General features: G+C 38.7%; 1 protein-coding gene across 7 annotated transcripts in view; it reads left to right on the top strand.

Annotated features, from left to right (window-relative positions):
- The window catches only part of KIAA1549 (KIAA1549 ortholog), a 144,963-nt gene that overhangs the window by 84,442 nt on the left and 38,096 nt on the right, over positions 1-22,425 (top strand). For all 7 annotated transcript variants that reach the window (XM_039383267.1, XM_039383264.1, XM_039383265.1 and 4 more), the window contains exons 7-10: positions 5,362-5,421; positions 7,917-8,062; positions 14,852-15,029; positions 17,154-17,338. In XM_039383267.1, the coding sequence (XP_039239201.1) occupies positions 5,362-5,421; positions 7,917-8,062; positions 14,852-15,029; positions 17,154-17,338 (569 nt within the window). The remainder of the gene's footprint in view (positions 1-5,361; positions 5,422-7,916; positions 8,063-14,851; positions 15,030-17,153; positions 17,339-22,425) is intronic.

The following is a 22,425-nucleotide window of genomic DNA, read 5'->3' as shown; positions in this document are numbered from 1 at the left end:
TTTTCTTTAAGCATTTCTGCTCTCATTTGGTCTCACATAGAGTGTGTGCTTGTGCAGTGGTAGCTGTACTTAATGGAGCCTGTGCAGTGGTAGCTGTATTTAATGCAACCAGGACCAAAAGTCTTGAGAATCCCTGTCCATAAATGACTAGCATTTCTTTTGTTCTTGCGAGGCCACAGAACGTCTCAGGTTGTGGGGTTGTGGTCTTTTTTTCCTCACTGAATTCAAATTAAATGTTGCTCTTGCCTTGATTGCTTGAAAGACAGTTCTCTTTGCTCTGTGTCATCTCTTTTAAACGTTTGACCTAGAATTTATTTAATTTTTGGTCTCTTGGGTAATATATTTGATTGTGGGGCTTTTTTTCTCCTGTGATATACTACATTGGGTCTTACGGTTTTCAGTTTTGTCCACATATTCTGAAATTATAATTTCTAGTGCATTTGCAGGTTGCCCTTTGCTGCAAATCCATCTTCTGGATTATGCAATGGAGCTACAGTGCAATTAAGTGATAACAATTTCTACCAAGGCCAGTGTATCCTGAAAGAGAAGGTGGTCATAGAGGAAAAGTGTTCCTACTGAAAATGCATGTACACTGTTCTCCTTGGGGTTGGAACCAGATGACCTTTAAGGTCCTTTCCAGCCCAAACAATTCTATGTTTCTATTTTTTTCCTTTTTTGATGGTACTGAGGAAATTTGAAATTTCCTGCTTGTAGCAGGAGCTCTACCTGTGTTACCTGCATGTGTATAGTGCCTCGTGATGATTCCAGAGCAATGGTGGTGGAGTCCTGTGGTAGCTCACATGTCAATGAGAAAGCCAAGTAAAGTAGAAAGAGTGAGGAGGTCAGGATTTTTAGGAATAATGAGGTCTTCCCAAATTTTGCAATGTAGAAAACATGTGGATTTGGTGGATATGGCATCCTAAATTAAGGAATATCTTGTCAGTATTTGACTTGCTTGTTGTCAGAGGAACTCAAATTTGCTGTAGATTGAGCCCACTGCAGGACAGCACATTTTGGTTTGAATTGCTCTAATTTGGTCTCAGTAGTGCCTCGATGTGTTTGTAGCCACTGTTCTGGAATACCAGATATGGTGCTGTTTGATAAGTTGGCAAAGTGGGAGCACAGTTTCTCATACTATTAGACCTATGGGTCCATCTGTCAGTGAGCCCAGTATTAATGAATGTAGCTCAAACGCTTTTGTCAGTGAGGCAACCACACCCAGTTATTTTTAGCTGTTTCTGCAGTTGTTTGCACTGTTGCTGTGACTGTATTTTGAGCCTAAGGATTTTAGATCTTCAGTATTCAGAGCCAGAAATCCTGTCCAAAGGCTCAGCAGCACTGGGCAGATCCTTCTTGAGACATCTTATTCAACAGTCTGTTGAAGGTGACCAACAGCCAGATCCTCAAAGCTACTTTGGCAGGAAGACGCCTCAATGTTTTTGTTTTCTAGACCCTGAAATCTCTGCATTCATGCTCTGCCTTGGTCCACCAAGCAGTTGTAGCAGTGAAGGTGTTCTGAAGGTCTTCCTTAGACAGCTGCTTTAGTCTGTGCAAATTAATATGCAGCCCTCTATTTTCAGTATGAGTTTTTCTGGGAATCACGGATATTCACATATAAACAATTTACGTATGTTATTGTTTCTGTGTAAATATGAAATGTTCCATGCCATACTGTTCTATGCCATTTGTGCCTTAGTTATCAGGCATGCTAACAGGTAATACTCTTGGTGGTAACTTTTCTTTTTCCCCTTTAGGGCTCTGTATATGATTTTATAGCCTGCATCTGAAGAAAAAGAAAATATTTGTAGGTGAGCTGAGCTGTCAGGGCTCAACTCCCAGCTTCAGGGGTTGAAGCTGATACATACTGAGGAAAAGCTGCTTGTGCACTTCTCTGTTAAGTGAAGTGAGACCTTCACATCAATATCCTGAATATGAACCTTGTTGGAAGAAATCTATTTGCTCCCTGCCACTTGTTGTTTTGCTTTGCCTTTCACACACAGTCCTCTCACTGTTTTTATTCACGTAAATATAACTGATTATACTTTTAACTATGTGGGTTTGTCCCTGTGCAGTACATCATTAGCACCAGGAATTTTTTGTCTGCTTTTTTCCCCACTCAGAGTCAGGATCAGTAGTGAAAGTTGCTAGTTTGACAGAATTGGACTGTTCTGTGCAGGAATAGGGCTGTTGAAATGACCAAACCTGGAAACTTCCAGACTTTCTTCTTTCCTCACAAGACTTCTATGTGACTTCAGCAACATACTTACATTCAAATGTCAGGTTTACACCTTCCAGCATGCTTATTTTATGTTGTCCACCTTATATTTCACGTTTCAGATTGTAAGTTGGTTAGATGGTCATGACCTACATGTCAGCAGAAAGAAAACCAAGTTTAATCACAGGTTTTGAGTGCTAGTTCATTAAAAATAATAGGAAATAACGTATTTATTATCTTTTTATGGCTGGAAAATGTCTTGAAGGACAGGCAGAGGCTAGCTGTGGAGTTGATGAGCAGCATTTGCCTTCATGAACTTCCCCTGAATAAATCTCTTTGTTTTTATTATGACTTTAAATAGAGAGAGTTGCCTTGGGACTTGCTATTTTTTCAGTGCTAAGTAGCACTTTGATGCATGTCATCTATTTTGGCTGTCATAGAGATATTGCAAGGCCAATAGGATAATATGAAATTGTATGATACAGTCCAAAGACTGCAGAAATATTTGGCAGTTTTGGATCAGGCTTCTAACAGACACAGTGTGTTGCTATTGCTCACACCCCTGGTATTTGCATGGAATCTTATTATTCAGTTAATGCCTTCTTTCCCCAAATACTGCATTCCCTCCATGCTTTTTATTACCATTCCTCCATTTATGAGAAATAAGAACAATCAACATAATACAGGTTCTATCCTGCGTGGTCCCACACATCTCTGTAGGAGAGAGTCAGAAATCCTTGGAGCATCTGGCAAAGGCCACGCTGCCTGAGTGATGTGCTTCAGACTGCTGTCCGTAGGTCTCTGGGTGACTGGGTGACCCTTTGCCTTTTCAGTCAGCGTTGAATCGATGCTGTTACACGGTATGGTGCTTCAGGGCTGCCTGTTAGAATCTTCTAATGATGCTAGCATCTACTTCATTAATGCATCTATAGTCATTAGCAGACCAGCTGCAATCTAACTAATAATTGCATTTTGTCTATCCAGCTTCCCCCTCAGAATAACAATCAGTTTGTGCTGTTTAAATTGTTAGTTCCAGGGGACATTAGAAATCTTGCAAATATGATCTTGCTGCAGTGCTGAGACTCCAGATGAGCTCATAATCTGACCACATGTGTGTTAGTGGGACACATGAGTGACCTGTGGAATAAGAGTTAGAACCTGGATTTGCTTCTGAGCACTTCTCAGCTGTACAAGTGTCCATTATTTCGTGCATTCTTCTTCGGGTTTTAGAACTCAGCCTTAGTTGCCGATAATCACAGCACATCTTCCTTTTCAGTGTCAAGATTTTCTGCTCAAGTTGGTTTATTTTTAAATTGCATTAATTCTGTGAAAAGTTTAAGTGAATAGTCACCCAGCAATTTGCATGAATTAAATCATTTTCAAGTACTAATTAGAAAAAGTGTGAAGAGCACATTAAGTATTGAAGCAAAACATGATTTTAGTTTAAAAGAAGAAAAAGCTCGCAACTGCAAGCAGTTCAAAGCATTATGGTCACTGTAAGGTTTTTGATTTCCTTATCAGGCTCTTTCCATGCTTTGGAAAACAACAGATTGAGTTTAGTTTATGCTTTTTTGTTCAGGTTGTATATCTAAATTGAAGTAAACAATTGTGTGACCAGAATAAATAGAATTCCAATCGAAAAACTACAATCAGAGGAATCAAGTAGCAGGATGCCAAAAATAAATGTGTGTGTTTAAATGGACTGTGAGGTGCTTTTTGTGTGTCTGAGAGTTTTGGAAATTTAATGCATCCTCGTCACTTGTATAGAGGGCCAGTGTTTCCCGTTCAGAAAAAACGGACCATGTTCTGATACCCTTCTGAATACTAAGTCACAAAGTACCCCTCAGGTGGTCCTCTTGAAACCAGTGGTGCTGTTATTGAAATGAAGGTGGCAGAACCAAATTTTTATTCCCAATAGGAATATTTATAAATCTATGAAAATAAAAGGTAAATGTAACTAGTGATTCTTTGGCTTTTGCCTTAGCAAAAGAATTCCTAAGTTTTTTAAGGGGCAAAAGAATCAGTTTTTAGGTACACTGACAGAGGACAGCTTCTCTATAAATTACTGCATCATTAAATTAGAAAAATTGTCATTTTCTGTTTCTCTGAAACATGTGATAGTGGCAAACTATTCTACAACTGAAGACGTCTTTACTCTAAATTGATCCAACATGGGCCAGGTCATTTAATTGTTGTGTGCTGCATTCTTTCTATCCATGAAATGGTTTAAAAATTAACCTTTGTATAATGCTTAGCAAACTGCATCTGGATTAAATATTTTGAGAAAGTTAAGACGGTTCCTTTTCCATATTGCCATAGTGAAGCTTAAAACTTCCCTTGAGGAAACTGTTGGCCCAGCCCCCATCTTCACTTCTTTCCCAACATGTCTTTACTGCTCTCCAGTGGAAACCTTGGGAAAAATCTTATCCATACTGAAGTCAGTAGAAATAGATATTTTTACTTCACTGGAGCAAGGATTTTACTCTGGAGCAGTGGTTTTTTGGAAAAATTTAGAAATTAAGCTTGAACCCACCAAGCCAAACACAAAAGTCCACGAGATTGGTCTATAGCAACGTTTCTACCTGCACTTATTTGTGTTTGGGGGTTTTTTAATTTTTTGTTTTGTTTTTTAGATCAAGGTGGTGTGGTTTTTTTAAATGCTTCCCCCTGCACAAGTCTGGAACACAAATCATATGTATTTAGTTCTCTGCTTTACATTTAGTGCTTCCATGTAGTTTCTGCCTCAGAGAAGGTCTTATTTTCATCCTGAGACACTCATGAGTTGCCTCATTGCCCTTTGAGCAAAAGTCTGATCCTGCAGCTAGCTCAGTAAGAGTCAGAATTCAGACACTGAGCTTTTAAATTTCTAGGAGCAATGACCTCAGTGCAGCAGCTTGAAATCTTTCCCATAATAAATCTGACTGTTTCAGTTAGCTTCTTTTTGTTAGAGATGAACTGGGGAGTGTATGTTTGGAGCACTTTCCTTACCGTTGTGTCTGCATTGCCTCAGGAGCAGTAATGCATCTGTGTAAATAAGATGCTTGCTGACAGTATAAATTATGAAGTGGCTTCTTTTTTTGTGTCTGTTATGTTGTTGAGAATACTGTTCTTATGGATGTTTTTCCTCCATTCTGTTTTTTCCTCAGCCTTTCATTATCCGAAGCTTAATGTGTCTCAGTTGATGAAATCTTCCTGGGTGAGAACAGGTATGTACAGTCTCTGAGTAAGTAAGAGTGCAATTATGTTTATTAGTGGGATAACTAGCCTACATAAATATTGATAGCTTGGGGTGCTGCAATTTTATGAGGTAATAAATGTCTGAGCTGAAGAAATTCTAAAACCAAAAGCCTAGTGACCTGGAATATCTGGGAAATGTAATTCCCTGGTCTAGAATTAACTACTGCAAATCCTTGATAATGCATGCAAAGCAGTTTTTGTCTATAAGGCAGTTCATTCTTCGTGAAACAACTCAGACTGTCAGGCATAAAGTGTCTGCTCTGCATGCTGCCAATATGTCACATTGATTTTTAGGTTTTTATTTTGTTTTAAGTGAAAATTAAAATTTTACTTGCGTGGCATTTTCTACCAAAACACGCCAGGAATAAAACAGAGTGAAACAGTACATGAAAGAGTTTCATCACATTTCATTGATCTCTTCTGATTCATCTGTAGAAGGTCCCTCCCACCAAAGTCTTCTGAATGTTTTATTCTGTCATTCACAGATGTGGTTGAGCTGTCACCTTTAGATGCTCAAAGGCTGTTGAGGTTGCCTGCATGCTGTAGGTCCTACCTGCTGCTTTTAAGCCTAAATGGTGACCGGTTGTGCCTATCAAACTGGCTCTTAGGGTGCAGATGTCCCACTGTATACACCTTTGTCTTACTACAGCTTTATCACCTGTAGTTCACCTATTGCATAAACTTACCTTTTTTTCAGGCATCTCTGTCTCCTCTCACCACTGATCACTTTTTAAGCAGGAAATGAAGTTGTAGCTTAATTTCTGAAGCCCACGCAATTTGTTTTACAGAAGAAAGATTTAGAATTTCAGATAATGCTCACTAGCAGGAGAGAAGCTCATGTGTGTGTCTAATATCCAATGTCCCTTCCTTAGGGATTTATGTTGGCTTTTTTTCTAACACTCCCTCCCCCTTCTGCTCAGCCTTAGGTTTGTCCCTTGCTGCTGGAAGTTCCCTTAGATCTTACAGTAAGAAAAGGGTTCTTCCAGCTCAGAAATCACGTCCCCTTGGATTTTTATAAACTACCTGACTGTAAGATTTTGAAAGCTAATTGCAACAACTTTTCATTTTGCTGTAGAGGAATTTTTTGCAATCCCAGTTCTTGAAGGCAGTCTGGGAAGAGCTAGTAGATTTTGGCTGGATCAGTCCTTTCAGTCAATGTAAGGGTAATGAATCATGACACAGGGAAATGATAGAATTTTTGCATGTAAAGGTTTCTAATATCAAGTTACTCAGATATATTTGCATGTTTCCCAATAGTCATAAAACGCTGGGATATGCAGTGTTCTCTGTAATTCTCCCTCTCACTCGTAGAGTACAATTCATGCTATTGAGCATAATTTGTTGATACTGAAATCCAATACATAGGCAGGAACAGTTTTCAGCTTGGTGTATATAATAGCCTTAGGTCACTGTCTAAATATTTTGCAATTTAATTCTGAGATACTTAGTCTGTGAGTGGATTTAGAAGACAGATGCTGTTGATCTCTGTGAGAAATCAAGAAAATGTTTCCTTTTTCTGACATATGCAGTGAAAAGCTTGACGTTGAAAAACTGCTTCTGATATTTTTGTTTTAAAAACTAAAAAAATTTAAATTACATTTAATTGATTTGATCTAATTGGATGGCTTTTTATTAAGCACCAAACTTGAAAAAATAAATGTGGGAACACTTACTGAAAGAGTGGCTTCTAAAAAATATAAATCGTTTTAGTGGAGAGGCACAGGAATTAAAACTGAATTTGTTACTTCAGTCAGCAGTGAGTGGGTTTGCTATCCTATAGGATTTCTCAGTTAGGTCATTTGAATGACTGTGACTTCATTCACTCCACATTTCTTTAGCTGGATGCCATCTTGACAGTAAACATCCACCCTTTTTTTCATGTTTCCTTGGGAATTCCTCTCATCACTAGCTGCCCCAGTGATCCAGGATACCTGGGTTGGAAAGTGAAGTGGGCAGGGCTACTAACCATATTTTTGTGCTGTGATTGGCATGCTTGTTTATCTTGATCTTGGGAAGTTGCACTTGAATGCACAGCTTCGTTCATATGCTGCTGTTATACTTTTTCTTCATGATTCTGCCTTGTCCTCACCATCTCCAACTCTTTGACTGAAATTTAGACTAAATTTTCTATTAGTTTTTTAACAATTCACTGAGTGCTCATAATTTTATGTATTTTCGAAATTGAAACTGTTTCTTCAATATCCTGTGTCTGTATAGCCTAGTTAAGATTCCAAAAAAATCCTTTGCCAAATTTTCTTTTTTTTAAACTTCTTTTAACTTTTTCCCACCCAATGCCTTCCTTTCCAACATGTAACCTCCGGCTGAACAGGACAGTATTCCCATGTGAATACAGCTGCTCTTGAATTGTCCATGAGCTGTCACAGGGCAACTCAAAGCCTGCAACTGAAGTTGCAGAAAAGACACTGAAAAGTTTTGCTAATTAATTTGTTTCTGTGCAATGTAGTTCTCCTGGGTGTCGTCGACCAGCGAATTCAGGAGGAAGTGTTTCGGGCTGAGATGGAGCGGAAACTTGCTCACCTGCTGAACGAGGCTTTGGTCAGAGGGCGGATATGGAGGCGAGCCAGCTTTGCAGGAAGCAACATTGTGCAGGTATTACAAGCTCAGAATCAGAGAAAGAAATAGAAAGGGTAATAAATTACTGAATAAACTAATATTGTCCAGGTTTTGAGTTGAGAAATATAAGTCAAAAGCGTGTATCACATTTAGCTAGTTGATGATACTTGTGTTCTGCACCTAAAATATAGTTCTTATGAATACCTTGTTGTCTTTTAAGGTAAATATAACAAATGTAAATAACTCATTATTGTAAGCATCTACTGAAAATTTCTGATGACTTCTTAAAAACAACATTGAAAATTATTTTACCAAAATCCTATTTTAGAAAGTTTCTATCTACTCTGACTTACCCAAGGTGCCTAGCGAAAGGAGATGGGATGGTCATCTGAAAGAAAGTACTCTGCTGGAACAGCTACTTCACAACTCTCTGTGGTGTTCTGGTAGTGGTGTAGAAATACGAAATAGAATCGTGTGTAGCTTGATGCAGCAATAGAGTAGTATATTCTGCCCCTTAACTTCTTATTTGTCACAGGACTCCTGGTCACAGGGCTGACTTTCAGGTAAAAACAATTAATCATGTCAAATTTTGCACACATGGCAACTTCTACTACCTGGATTCCAGTGCCGCTTTAGGGTTTTGTCACAGATGGAGTTATTCACATAAAGTCCAAGAAGACTTGGGTATTTTATTTTCAGATTTAAATTCTGGCATGTGATGTTTCTAGTCAGTTCTACAAACCAAAAGCCAAAGTACTTTTTAATGGCTCATCTTCTTAAAAATTACCTTTTCCAGCTAATTCAATGACAGTTGGTTTACCTCGCAGATGCCCTTCTAGGCGTTCAGACCTATTATCTTTATTTAATTTAATTGTACAGTTTTTGCTACCACTTAAATCTCCAGATGTTGGGATATTCTTACTTTTGTTTTCCTGTCTCAGAAACATCTGTTTCTGTAATAGAGACTTTATTTTATTTTTCTTCTGTATGGCTTTGAATTGCTGTAAATAGATGTCTGCTGCAGGTCTTCTATTCCCAGCACCTCTTACTGCGCTTTTTTCTTTATGCCTTTGCATATAAATTAAAGAAATATTCCTTGTGTTGCTAGGAAAGATAACCACAGCCTATAAAATGTGTATATTTAGATTACGATTTCATGATTTTAGATAATAAAGCTCAGGTAATTTATTTCTGCATGCACAAAATTACGGGCATATCTTTTTTAGCTGAAGAATAGTATTTGGGAAAGTGAAAAGACAGCATTTTCCTTTTGACTTTGTATTACTTGCTGGGACATAAAATGAGGGCTGCAGCTCATGTTCCAGTAAACAGTGTTGCTCATTTATGACACTTAATTAGTGCAAAAAGTCTGCCAACTGCTGGCTTTGGGCAGAGGAAGATTGTCTTCATTACAATCAGCACATCTTGCCATCCCATGTAACACAGGGCTTCTCCAGGTGGTCGCAGCCCACACTTTTAAACAGGGTTAGAACTGTAATAAAGGAGATGTGGAAGAATGAAGGCTGAAGAGATACCTTGCTGCAAGGTGTCTGAGGTAGGTGTCCTGCTTTCCTGTAGGAGAACAGCAGGTACTGTCAGGTACTGTAGCATCCTGGGAGCTTGCTTTGGCAGGATGTGTGGCAGGTGAGGCAACCTTGGAGGCTGTTGTGTGCAGCTGGACTCACGTACCTGGTAGTGGGTAAAGGACAGTTTCTTTCAAGGATGTTTCTCTGTCACTTGAGGATCTGGTCCATAGTCATTTGCCATAAACCTTTTACTGCTGCTAATTCTGTTCCTCGTAGCCAAGTTTATAAGTTCTGTTAGAAGTGTGTTGTATTTTTGCATCTGTTTGTGTCTTCCAGGAGAGCTAGTAATGTATTTTGTGCTTTATATTCAGATTTTCCCACATATATTTCTTGCACACCATACAGTGACTGCTATGATAGTAGAGCACAAGGAAGTGAAAATAAGAACAGAAGCTGCCAGCAACACAAAGTGTTGGATAGTTTTATTAACAGGATGTGCATATATCCATTAAAGACTAGACTTATATTTTGCTTGTGTTGTGACCCCATAGACCAGAGTTTTTCCTGGGGTGATAGATATTTATAGTGTACTGAAATGTGACATTTCTAAGCTCTGTGGAAAATCAGGACTGCAGGTCAGAAGGTGAAGCAATTACTTGTGAATGTTACTGCAGGCATATTAGTTTCCTTTCACAGACTAAGGAAATAGAAGTGATACGTTGTGAGGTTTAGATTTCATTTCTAAAGGCATGGGTTAGTATCTAAGAATGTGAAAAAATTGTACTTTAAGTCTAGACACTCTGAATAAGGTCTTTGGAGGGTGCCCAGATATCATCCTTTCCCCTCCTGTTTGCCTATCTGTGCTATTAACAGGTGGCATTCCATGATAAAAAGAGAAAAAAGCCTATAACCATTACGTACAAAAAAACCTGAAACCTCACACCTGATTGTTATATATGAGATAGTTCCATTGATTTTTGTATGATGTGTATTAATATTTCACTTAGTAAATCATACATATTTTCAGTGTGCATCTGCTGTTGCTGCAAATTTGAAGGCACATGCTTAATGTGGTTTGCATTGCCTCTGCAGAGATTAAGACCTGTGCTATGTTTTGTCAATAGCTTACTGTAATAACTCGATTCTCATTACTTTTCTTTAGGAATTAAATTACTTAATTGTAGTTTAAAAATACAGTAGGAACTAATAAAAAAAAAATTAAGTAATTTTCCTTCATTTCAATGTGCTTGGTTTTTCGAACCTAGTAGAAGTGAAAAGATGATCCCAGTAAATGACAAAAGGAGCAATGTTCTGATTTAAGGAACATGTTAAGTAGTATGTTAGTTGCAATGTGTAAAGTAGCAGCTATGAGGGGACGTAATTGAGCTTTTCATTAAGGCAAAGTTTCATTCTGTTGTTTTTCTACTGACAGCTTACATGTCTCTCCCAAGTGTGTAATCTGAGGAAAGCCCCAGTCTTGCTGTGAGTTTTTAGGTTTATAAATAAAGCTTTTGGGGACTGCTGCTGCTTCACCTTTTCCTCAGAGGCTTTTCACCCCTCCAATCGCCACCCTGGGCAGCAACCAGCCCCTCTGTCAGGTAACCCATAGGCTGTTCCTACCTCTGTGTGCTGTTCAGACCCCAATACAGCTCGATTTAATTGCCCAGACACTAAAATCCTGTTTTTAGTAAGACAGAAAGCAGAATCTGCTTTGATGATTTTTTTCCCCAAGGGGATGAATGTAGCGAAGAGGAAAATAACCCTCATGCATGCATTTTGGAGGTTGTGTCTGCATGTTTGCTTGTGTCTAAGTGGTGCTCATGCCTTTGAAACCCTGAAACAGTTCATCCAGGGGTTCCTTGCTCCTTGTGGATTGCTCACCAGGACATCTCACTGACTGACTGACCCCTGCGAACACCTTGGGAGCTTCCCTACCCCTTGGATTTCCCCGCTTTACATTACAAACTAGATTTGGTTACCAAGGCAACTCTGTTCACTAACCTATGATATTCACTTGAAAACACTTTTTAAATTAAATTTGCTGACACCTGAACACAGTTAAACCTTTCCTCTATGGAGGTTAAATGCACATCTAGTATCAACAAAAGTGGTATCATTTATGTGCACAGAAGTTGAATTAGTATTTTCTTTTTTTCTTTTTTTTTCCCCCACTTTCTGCCTCCCATGTATTGAAATTCTTCTGTCCTCCCTCCCTTTGTCATCCCTCACTGCCAGAGCATAAATTTAAAATGTTTAAATGCTTCCTTACACATAGGCTGTTTTGCTGGATGCCTGGAAAATATTTCTGCTTGCATTCTTAGCACTCTCAAGGGTAGAGACAAAACCAGTCTGAAGCTGTGCAAAGAGTGTAATTTGGAACTATATGCCACAAAACTTAATATACAGAAACTGTGTAAAATATAGGCACAGTGACTATGTGCCTTAGTTCTGTGAGCATACTTAAAACAGTTCAGATCCAGCATGCCATTTTCTGTGTTGCAGCTAACATAGAGGTTAGTTAAAACAATCAATAAAAAAAATCTAGTGAATCAGCGTGACAGAGATGAAAACTGAGGTACCCATAAAACTTTAAATGATGAGTTTAGTTCATAAATACTAGCCTGTACCTCCACTGAGTTTCTTACAGCCATGTTCTCTATACTGTGCTGAAATACCTCCAGCTACTTCTTCCTGTCTCTGTTCTGGCTGTTCTTACCCATCTCTGTTCCTCAACATGGGGAACCATATGCTGTTGTTTTTAATTTTGTGTTAAAAATTGTATAGTTTCAGTTGTGGCAACTTGCATTGGAAGCTTGTCCTTCTTATCCCCTGCCCTTTCTAAAGGCAACGGTGGAGAAGTTTCTTATTAACCCATTCAGTCAGATTCTGATTTTTACCCAGTGTGTATAACACACGTAATCATAGTGCTTCTTGTGTGCTTCACAGGCACCATAAAATACATGACAATTCACTTTAAGAATCTTCTAAATTTCTCTGATTCTCTAGCTTTGCTATGCACAGAGGGGTTTCATAAAATTAAAATGAAGAACACGATTTTTCACATGTGGCCTTTCAACTCCCTCACCCTCTGTGTGAGTTAAATGCTGTTCAGAAAGGTTTCATCTGTGCTGAAAGCAAATACCAGTCCATACACCCTGCTGCTCTGTGCACTGAGGCTGGGCTGTGGCAACCCACTGAAGCAAAAATAATACAAAGCTGTGGACATTCGTTAACGAATTATATATTTGGAGTCCATGAAACCACATTCAGCCTTACAGCTGCTGAATGTGTGTTGAAACCTTATTTATTGATATTGTTTTACTACCTTAAATTGAGGATTGGTTGCCTCTTAGCTGGTACAATAGTGAATAATATTCAGGATGAGCAGCAGTGTTGGTTAATGGGTCCTGTTAGCAGGTCTTGCTCTTTTTCAAATTTGCACATTTTTCTGCTCTGTTTGTACACACTCTGTTTCTTACATCAGATGTGACAGACACTGAACAATATTCTTTGCTTTCAGTTGCTTTGTCCTAGAAGACTTTTATGACAATTGTGCTTTCTTTTTTTCCTTTTTTTTTTTTTTTTTTTTCACTGCCTTTTTTATACATGTATAACTTGCTGTTACCATCCTGAAAAATGCTGTTTTAGGACATGTTGAGGTGGTGTCCCCAAAGACCAGAATATCATCCCTGTCAAGCTAGAACATTGCACTTCTTTCCTTCAACGTGATTGTTTAGTTGGAAACTAGGAAAGAAAACAATACAAAGCTATGCTTTTGTAAGCCTCAGACATGCAAACATTTTTGTGTTTACTTTACTTGAAGCCTATGGGCAGTGTTTGAGATTAGAATTTATTAAATATGTACTTCATAGCAAAAAGGTAATTTTGAAAGAACCAAAATACATCGCTCTATTTGTGCCAATTACTTCTAGAGTTCTTAAAACTCTGTTTTACATGATAGAATACCTCCCACTATTTGTTTGGCCTGGTTCTTGTTTGAGCTCACCATTATGTGTAAATGATTAAAATGAGGAGAGTTGTCATATATAAAGATTTAATTTTACAGGAATTCAAAGTTATGTGATTCTCATATGCAATGTAGATGTTTGGTGGTTAGAGAGTATCTACAGGGCTTCCTCATAGCATGCATTCTTTTGATTATTAATGTCTTTAGAACTAGGTAGGAAGAATTGCTTCCCACAGCGTCAAATACATTCCTTCCTGAAGAAAGGTGGATGCCAGGGGGAGCGTTTGGAGGATGAAGGTGACTGTGCAAGTGCTTTTGTTGAGGCAGAGCAAACAGTTTTATTTGATGCTAACAGAATATTCGCTTGTGTGGCTGCTTAACGTTTGGAAAAACTGGAACAAAGAGGTGTGTGTTACGAATAACAAATCAAAGTCAAAGTAGGTATTTAGAGAAGGGGAAAAGTGCAGTCACACTATTCTCTTCAGTAGTTCCTACTAAGTGACAATTGCTAAAGGCAGTAGAGGCTTCCAGGGTGGCACAGTGTGGGCATCTATAGAGTGAAAGCAGTTCTCTTGCTTATCAGATCTGTATGTTGTTATGAAACAAATGGTGAGGGGGAAAATTGAAATTTCATATTTGCCATAAAAATGTATTACACAAGGGATTGCTTCCCTGGAAATTTTCCTTTCAGTTACAAAATAGGTATTTCTGTAAATTTCCCAGGATTCTGGAGCACTTGAGTAGTGCCTGTGTAATTAGGCTCTTATATATTATTCCAGCAATGTTGTCTTCCTCTGGATGACTTCCACTCAGAATCTTTTGTATAAGTACTAGGTGAAAGTATCCTGAATTTTAGTTTGGAAGCAGATTATTATTGCTGAATATTAGCTCTGTTTGTCCAGTGTTGACTTGAGCTCTTCTCAGGTGGGAGAAGTAGCTGGTGTCTATGTTCCCTTTGCTGTATACAGTGTTTTGGAGCACTACACACAGCACATCTTCCCATCAGACTTCTCTGGATATTAACAATTTCCAAACTGTACTACTTCATAGCAGTTACATGGTTAGTATAATACCATATTATTTAGTGTCACAGATAAAGGGTTTTTCTTTAACAACAATTGTATTTCTACATGATACAAACAAGGTGAAATCTTTTTTATGCAGTGGGGTTTGCACACTGTGACTAGACAAATACTTTGAAGAGCTTTGCCAAGACGGCACCAGTATTTATTTTGAGATAAGGAAGGAAGAGGAGAGAGTATGGACTGAAAGACCATGGGAGCGCCAAATAAATACAACTTAAAATGTAAAAGCTTTCCAATTTCTTTTCAGATTGTGAATGTGTCGCGATTAGTTGGTGTTGATAACCCCGTGGAGCTGATATATTTCGTGGAAGACCAAGATGGAGAGAGACTGAGCGCTCTGAAGTGCTCAGACCTGATGAACAGAGTTGATATCCAGCGGGCTGCAATCATCCTTGGATACCGCATCGATGGCACCGTTGCACAGCGTAAGCCCTGTCAAAACCACACTGATGCCAACGAAGACAAACAGGAAGGGTGACATTAGCTTTGTAGGTTATGGCACTGCACAGTGCCCACTGTTGCAGTGTTTTGTTCTTGGAATGCTGCAGCTTTGACACTCCTGAGGAAATAAATTTTAGCAGCCGTGCAGTGAGTTATGAGGTGTCGCTTTGCTTCTTGAAGACTGCTGAGCTTGGGGTTGCAACAGGGTCCTTAAGTCAAGCCTCGCTGTGTTCACTTTAGTGCTTGAGCTAGAAGAGTGCTGTGCTAACTAAATACCTTCTTGTCATTTTCATCTCTTCCTGCTAGTCCAGTATTTCTTTACAGTTTATTTTACCCAGGAGATTACATAAACCTCAGCGTTGTGGGATGGGAGGGCATCTGTGTGAGATAGGTGTTTCCTTTAGCTGAGTAATAGCAGTGAAGTTTAGCACAAGTTGCTGGGGTTTTTTTGTCTGAATTACTTTTTCTGTGAGTAAAAAATGTACACTAATCTACACTATGACTGACTTTATTTGTTTACCCATAAGTAATATATAAGTAATGTGATCTTTTAATGAATATAATGTAGAAGTAATGTGATCTTTAACTAGATACACATCAGAATAAATATTACAGGTCATATAAAGTTACATAATGACTTTATTCAGGAGGCTTCAGTAAGTAGTGAGACAGAAGACTACTCAAAATTCCGCATTACAATTAGGAAAGAACACTTGAAGGTATTTTAAAACAGGAACAGACAAGTATGATCCGCAAAATACCTCATTGGTATGAATGCTTAATTACCTTTTCCGTGCAATATGGAGGCATGAGTTACATTGTACCACAGGGTATTTTGCCAACAGAACAAACATGTGTCTGATTTTTAAAATTCTCTGCGGAAAGAAAGAAAATAGTAATAATTGCACCATCTGGATGTGTTTCTAAATTTTGTCCCTCATTAAAACAGTTGTGTACAGATTAGGTCAGTAGCTCATATACATCCGCTTAGTATCCATTAATGGACTATAATACTGGTTAGACAGAAATGCAAAAAGTTGCAAGAATAAATTCTCTTTACAAAAATGATATGTTGAACAAACTTCATGAAGTATTTATAGTTTATTGTGCATGTTGAAGCTTGTTATCTTTGACACGTCATTAGAAAGTTCTTCTAAGAGTCATAGAATCATAGAAGTCTTTAAATGCTTCTTATTGGAAGAAACTAGACAAAAAAGGGTTATTTTTTAACAGAAAACATAATGTCGTAAATGAGCTGTCAGATGTATAAAATATGAGAATTATATGTTCCTTTAAGCTCTAGATTCATTGTTAGAATGGCTTTTAATAAAATAGTATATACAAATAAATGCATATAAATACTCTTTTTAACTTGAAAACATCATTTTTACAAGTGCAGCAGTTTGACAAGAAATGTATTAGTGCTCTGGTTTTTAGTTCCACATCTAACCACTATGCAAAATAGAGCAAATGAAAGTTTTGTCAGTTCTTCCAGTTTACTTTTTACAGGCATGACTTGTTTGATTACACTTTCCAGTAGTTTTGTTCTCTGTTTGGGGCTAAGGGATCTCACACACTGACAATGAAACAGGGAAAAGAAAAAAAGTAATGAAAAACGCAGAACTATACATGTTGGGGAGGAAGGTCTCACTGATTTCAAATTGATTGTGATTATTGATGGGGAAGGTAACAAAATGTATCATTAAAGAGAAGAGGCAGCTGATAATACCGCTTAAAGCAGGAAACAGGCAAAAATGTTTGAAAGTCCATCTTACCTTTGTCAGTGGTAGAGTCTTTTTTTAGACCCATTTCACTGTGTCAGCTCAGCTTTGGGTTACAGAATAATGTGGCAGAAGTGCGTTTTCATTAGTATTTTAAGCACAGGTCTTCTGAAGGTAGGCCAGGACAATCGATCCACCTGCCCCATGCTTCCTGAGCATGACATACCTTAACGTGTAAGTGGTGTGACATTTCCTGTGATGTGCAGCTGGTTTCTGATAAGTTCTTTAACTAGCTTTTATAAGAACATAAAAATACATAACCTTGAAGTGTCCTCAGTTTAAAATATAACCACATAATACTGCTTGTCTTCCTTTTTTACTTCACAGCTGTGGAGAAGCTGAAGGAGTCCGCTTCAGAGTCACAGAACAGCAACCTGTGGATTATCGTTGGTGTGGCAGTCCCAGTTGCTGTGGTGCTCCTGATCGTTATTATTTTATACTGGAAACTTTGCCGAACAGACAAGCTGGAGTTTCAGCCAGACGCAATGAGCAACATTCAGCAACGACAGAAGGTAAAAGGGGAAGTTGTGCTGAGAGGAGCTTGGGTATTCTGAGCAGAAATGAATGTGAGACTCTAGGGAACACCCAGCATCCTTAAACAGCGTGTGTAAACACAGTTTCAGAGCATTCCAGTTTAGAGGTAAAAAAAAAAAAAAGGAAGAAGTCCAATGATAGCTGAAGTCAAGAATCCTGTAAGAAGTCCAATGATAGCTGAAGTCAAGAATCCTGTAGTGTTTTATTTATTCTCCTGAGTATATGATACTGCATTAGATAGATACATCCTTCTGAAATGTGGGCACTGAGGCTGAAAGGAACCTTTCTTTATCACTTCATTTCAAGGCTATGGCTAGGACTGAATAAGAGGAAATGTACTGAGTCTTCAATCGCTGACGTTGTTTTCCGCAGAGGGCTGAATTTTTCTGTGGAGAGCTTCTGCTAACCAAATTTGACAGCTGAAATGCAATATCTGTTATACCTCATGCTGTAACTAGAATTTTCTAGAACCTATCCTGACTGCTCCATGTTCTGCTCTTGTTGCCATTGTGAGAGCCTGTTGCAGGACTAGAACATGAATTAGTGGATCTGCACGTGACTGCATGTGTGAGTGTGTTGGACAGAGGGTTGGAGGACAGGGTTAGGATGGTGAGAAATTCAGTAGTCAGTCTTTTTCTTGCCCAAGACTGTAAATTAAAAAATTGTGATCCAGGATGTATTCAGTAAAAAGAGTGGAAAAGTTCCTGAAAGGTTACTTTCTTTTTATTACCAAAGAGAACTAGTCTGTGTGTCAGAAGTGCTTATTAGTGACTATACTTTCAGAGGCATTATTAAAGGCAAAATAATCTGCCTGTGCTAATCCTGTGGTACTGCAGTCGTGTTCTTGTACTGTCACCTCATGTTCAGTCATACAGTTTTCTCCATAACAAGCCTTGTCTGTACACCGTGCTTTCTTTCAAGATAATTAATGATGTGAAAGATGAGAGAAGCAGAAAGCGGTTGCACTTCTAAAGCAGTCAGAACAAATCAATAGTAACTTCCACTTGTCTTGCGACTGCAGATTGTGTGTCAGAATAGAGGTTGGCAACAAGTGGTACCCTTTGATGAACTTCACCCCCTGGTACCTTGTTTCACCTGTGGTAACACAGGTTTTTTATTGAAGAAGTTCCCCATGGTAGTTTTGGCTAATTTGAGAAGGGTCATCCAAAAGAGGCAGGAGAGGATCATTACCCTTGGTACACTTTCATCATGTACATTTTCAATACCTCTGCTGTCACAAGGGGGTTTTTTTGTAAGGAAGCAGTTGGGTTGCCTGTAAGGCCAGAAACATCTTTCATAGAATTGCTGTCTTTTAAGAAAATGGCTCAGTTGTTTTTCCCCACTGCTTCCACAATATTCTTCATCTTAATCATTCATGAGTCAGAAGCCTTGAGCTTGTTTATATGCAAGTCTCATTTTGGTTTGCCTAGGGAGCCTGTCACTTTGCCTTCTTTAGGGAAGTTGCTGTAAGCAAACTAGAAAGAACCAGTAAGGACATCTAGTTCAATCCTTGTGCCTGCCAGTGGAGGTAAATCAATAAGTGTCTTAAATTTTTATCGCTTTGCACATCAAACAACTGGCAGGATCTCTTTCACTAACCATTTCCTCCTTTGCCCAGAACAAAAGTAGTACTCTGGCTGCCTTAGTAGCAGGCTGTCTTTGGGACGTCTTCATGTCTTCAAACAGTGGGTTGGAATTCCAGGTCAGAATAGGACATATTTAACAACCACTGAAGACCCCTAGTCACAACAGCATACAAATTATTAGAGACATTTGGTCTGATCCTGCCCTCTAAAATTGTTGTGTATTTTATACTTGTATTAGGGTAAATGCAAAGAAATGATCAAAGGAGTGTCATCATGTGGTCAGGGATTTAAGTCTGTAAATAAACTCAGTTTAAAAATGGACTCAGGATCTCCCTCACCACACCCACATTTATTTCCATTTCCAGAGCTTGACCTTGGTACTGAAGGAAAGTGAAGACCTCTACTGCATCTGTAAATGGAAAGATATTTAGGTTAAAGATCTGGGTTTTTCTCTTGGAATCTATATTTCATTGGTAAAAAACATAAAGATGCATTTATAGTGTGCTAGCTCTTCTGACTTTCGTTAATAATTTTTAAAAAAATAATGTAGATATGGAAATGGAATATTTAAATATCAGAGTATTTTGTTAACCTACGTATGGCATATTCATACTGGAAATAGAAGACAGTACTTTTCAACCTTGTAATAAGTCTATAATGTGTGTTGATTGTAAGATAAGAAACTGAGACACTTTTCTTGTTCAGCTGAAATCGGATATCATGCTGCACTGGTGGATCTCCGGAGGTATCACCAGTCTTTCTTCAGTGTGTTTAATTAGCCATTTTGACATAGCAGATCAGTGGGCAGCATAATAATCCATTAGAATTCACAGTAGCAGCTGATAGCAAATTATGTCACCTGTGACTTAAAAGCCTGGAACGGGGTTGGGAATGGGTCGAGGGGAATGCCGGTTTTCTTCATGCTGCTGGGAAAAGACTAAAAGGCTGGTGCCTTGAAACATCGAGAGAGGGAACCTCAGTAAATATATGGTAAATGGAGATTGCATAAGTAAGCCATAAGTTTTACAGCAGCTTTTTATTATTGTCTAGAATCACTCTTACAAAGTTGTCTTCTTCTCTTCAGAGAGATGATTTAAAGATGCTACAAATTTTCCTGGATTCTGTAGCCCCATATGTTTGTCATTCTTAGTCATAAGGTTTTTTTCTTCCTTCCTTTCACTTAATTGTTTCTTTCTGGATTTGAAACTTCTGCATTTTCCTGAAATATTTTGGTGTTCGCTCAGACAGTGTAAGTTTTAATCTTCTGCATGTAAAGATTTATTTTTACAGAGTAGGTATGATTTCTGTGTTCGTATGGCTACCGTTAAAAGTAAGTCATAAGCTGCATAGCCTCACAGTCTATCTTCTAATGAAGCAAACCAGTACTGTTATCTGCTGGCAGTAAGACCCTACGTGCCTTTTTGGGTGTGCTCTGAGGGTATGGCTGCTTGGGTACACCTCAGTGAGGTAAAGATCACCAGGTATTTGTGTTACACAATTCAGTCATGCTGGCTAGCATATCATGCCAGCACAGCTATCTGGCTCTGGCCCCTTATCTGCTCTGTGAACACCCCTTTAGAATATTTGGGTCACAGTCCCTCACTCGTGTTAGTCAGTAATAACATATTTCCCACTTGAGCGGACACAGCTCTGTCAAAAAATACTGAGATCCTGCGGTGACAAGTCCATAGCAGTACCCAGGATTGCTTTGATATTTATGTGTAATATCAGCCCTGAAGCTGGGCTTGAGTCCACATGTACTGCTTGTCCCCACTCTCAAGGCCAGGTCATTCTCAAAGGTAATACAGATAATAGCAAAGGTAATGTTTCTTCTAAGGTGGTGGCATGGGCAGGGTAGACCATTTGCAGCAAAGGTCTGTTCTGCAGGTTGGATGTACCACTCTATCAGTTTCTATTCTCTCCATCTGGCCTTCTAGTGTCATTACAGGATTAGTGTCATGCAGACAGGATGGCACAAGGGTCCTGCTTAAAAGGGCTCATAATGTTCTCTTCTGCAAAGAATATAGAGAAGGAGCCTGAACTCAGAAAATATTAAGGGATATTTTACTTCTGATAGTCTCAGAAGTCTGCTACTTCAGTGAATATAAACATAAATACATAGGAGAGAAAACCTTTGTGGGAACTGATGCTAGCAAAACCAGGTTTGATCATAAAGTAGTAAAAAATAAAGGATCTTGAAGAGACTCTGATTTGCTAATCCATCCCTCTGTGTGAAAGCAGGATTAACAATACCTGAAAAATATTAGGTTTCCTTTTTCATTCTGGAGATTAGATGGGAAAACATGCTTAGATGAAAGTTATTTGTATGCTTTTTAAAATGGGAGTTAGGGAAGCAGAGGAGAGAAGTAAATTTCTATGCAAGATTCATTGGTCTGTGCAAGGATAATTCTTTTAAAGAGATGGTACTAAGATATTTAAAGGGCACATCAAATATTCATGACTTGTTCTGGAAGCCGTAGCATTCTACTGAAAATTCACCTTGATGTGAGCTGGGTTGTTGCACTGGATAAAGATGTCTTTGCCTTAGGAAGTAAGAAGATGCACAAGTGGCATTTTTAAATAACAGGATTTTCTCTCTTGCCATTACCTATATCTGCCACAACATTGTCCCAACCTGAGCTTTTTTCCCTGCAAAGAAGCTGTGCCTTTTGTGGGCAACTGAATTTTTGCCATGGGTTATTTTTCTTCAGGAAAAACTGGATAAATTTCTTCAGTGCCTAAACCATCATTTTACTCTGTACTGGGTCTCTGATGTTTTTGTACAAAAACACTGTCAACTCCTTTCCTCTTCCCCAGGGAGCAAAAAAAAATTTTATATGTTGTCTGTAATGGAAATAACATTATTTTATTGACAATATTATAGTCAGCAATATTATTTCTTTCTCTATGGACATCCAGAAATTAAAATGGAACCTGGTTCACTAGGGATTTCACCTTCCCTGCTGTGTAAAAGCATTTGAAGAAAAATGTCAAATCCCTTTCTAGGACTTCTCAAGAGATAGTTTCAGCTATAGACAGTTATTCAGGGAAAGGCTCCCTGCTCTAATGGCAAGAGCTTGACACCTATAGACAAGCTAATTGGCAGTTTGTTTAGAAGGTCTTGGATGTTCTGTAAATGCTGGGCATGCTGAAGTCATTGCCTTTGCAGTGCCAGCTTTTAGTGGCTTGCTCAGTTCCTTGTTTTTCTGAGGGCACATCCTAAAACCCTAGGGGGAAAATGCCTGCTTCTTCAGTCAGAAGTCACTCCTCTCTGGAGCTCTCTGCATGCCACTATGGTTTTTAGAGGCTGGACATGTCTTTCTGACTCAGTGTGGGAGGGACATGTGGGAGAGGTGGAGTGGGTTGGTCCCCACAAAGCCTTGGACAAAGCATACAGCACCACACCTTCTCCTTGAGCAGTAGCACAGGTAGTGCCAGAGCTGGAGGGCTGCCAGTTTGCATCCTGTGCCAGCAAACCT

Source organism: Pipra filicauda, unplaced genomic scaffold (assembly GCF_003945595.2).
Source record: "Pipra filicauda isolate LSUMZ 115617 unplaced genomic scaffold, ASM394559v2 scaffold2_size9829703_pilon, whole genome shotgun sequence".
NCBI lineage: Eukaryota > Metazoa > Chordata > Aves > Passeriformes > Pipridae > Pipra > Pipra filicauda.
Note: the sequence above shows the minus strand (reverse complement) of the source record. Positions and strands in the feature narration are given on the sequence as shown.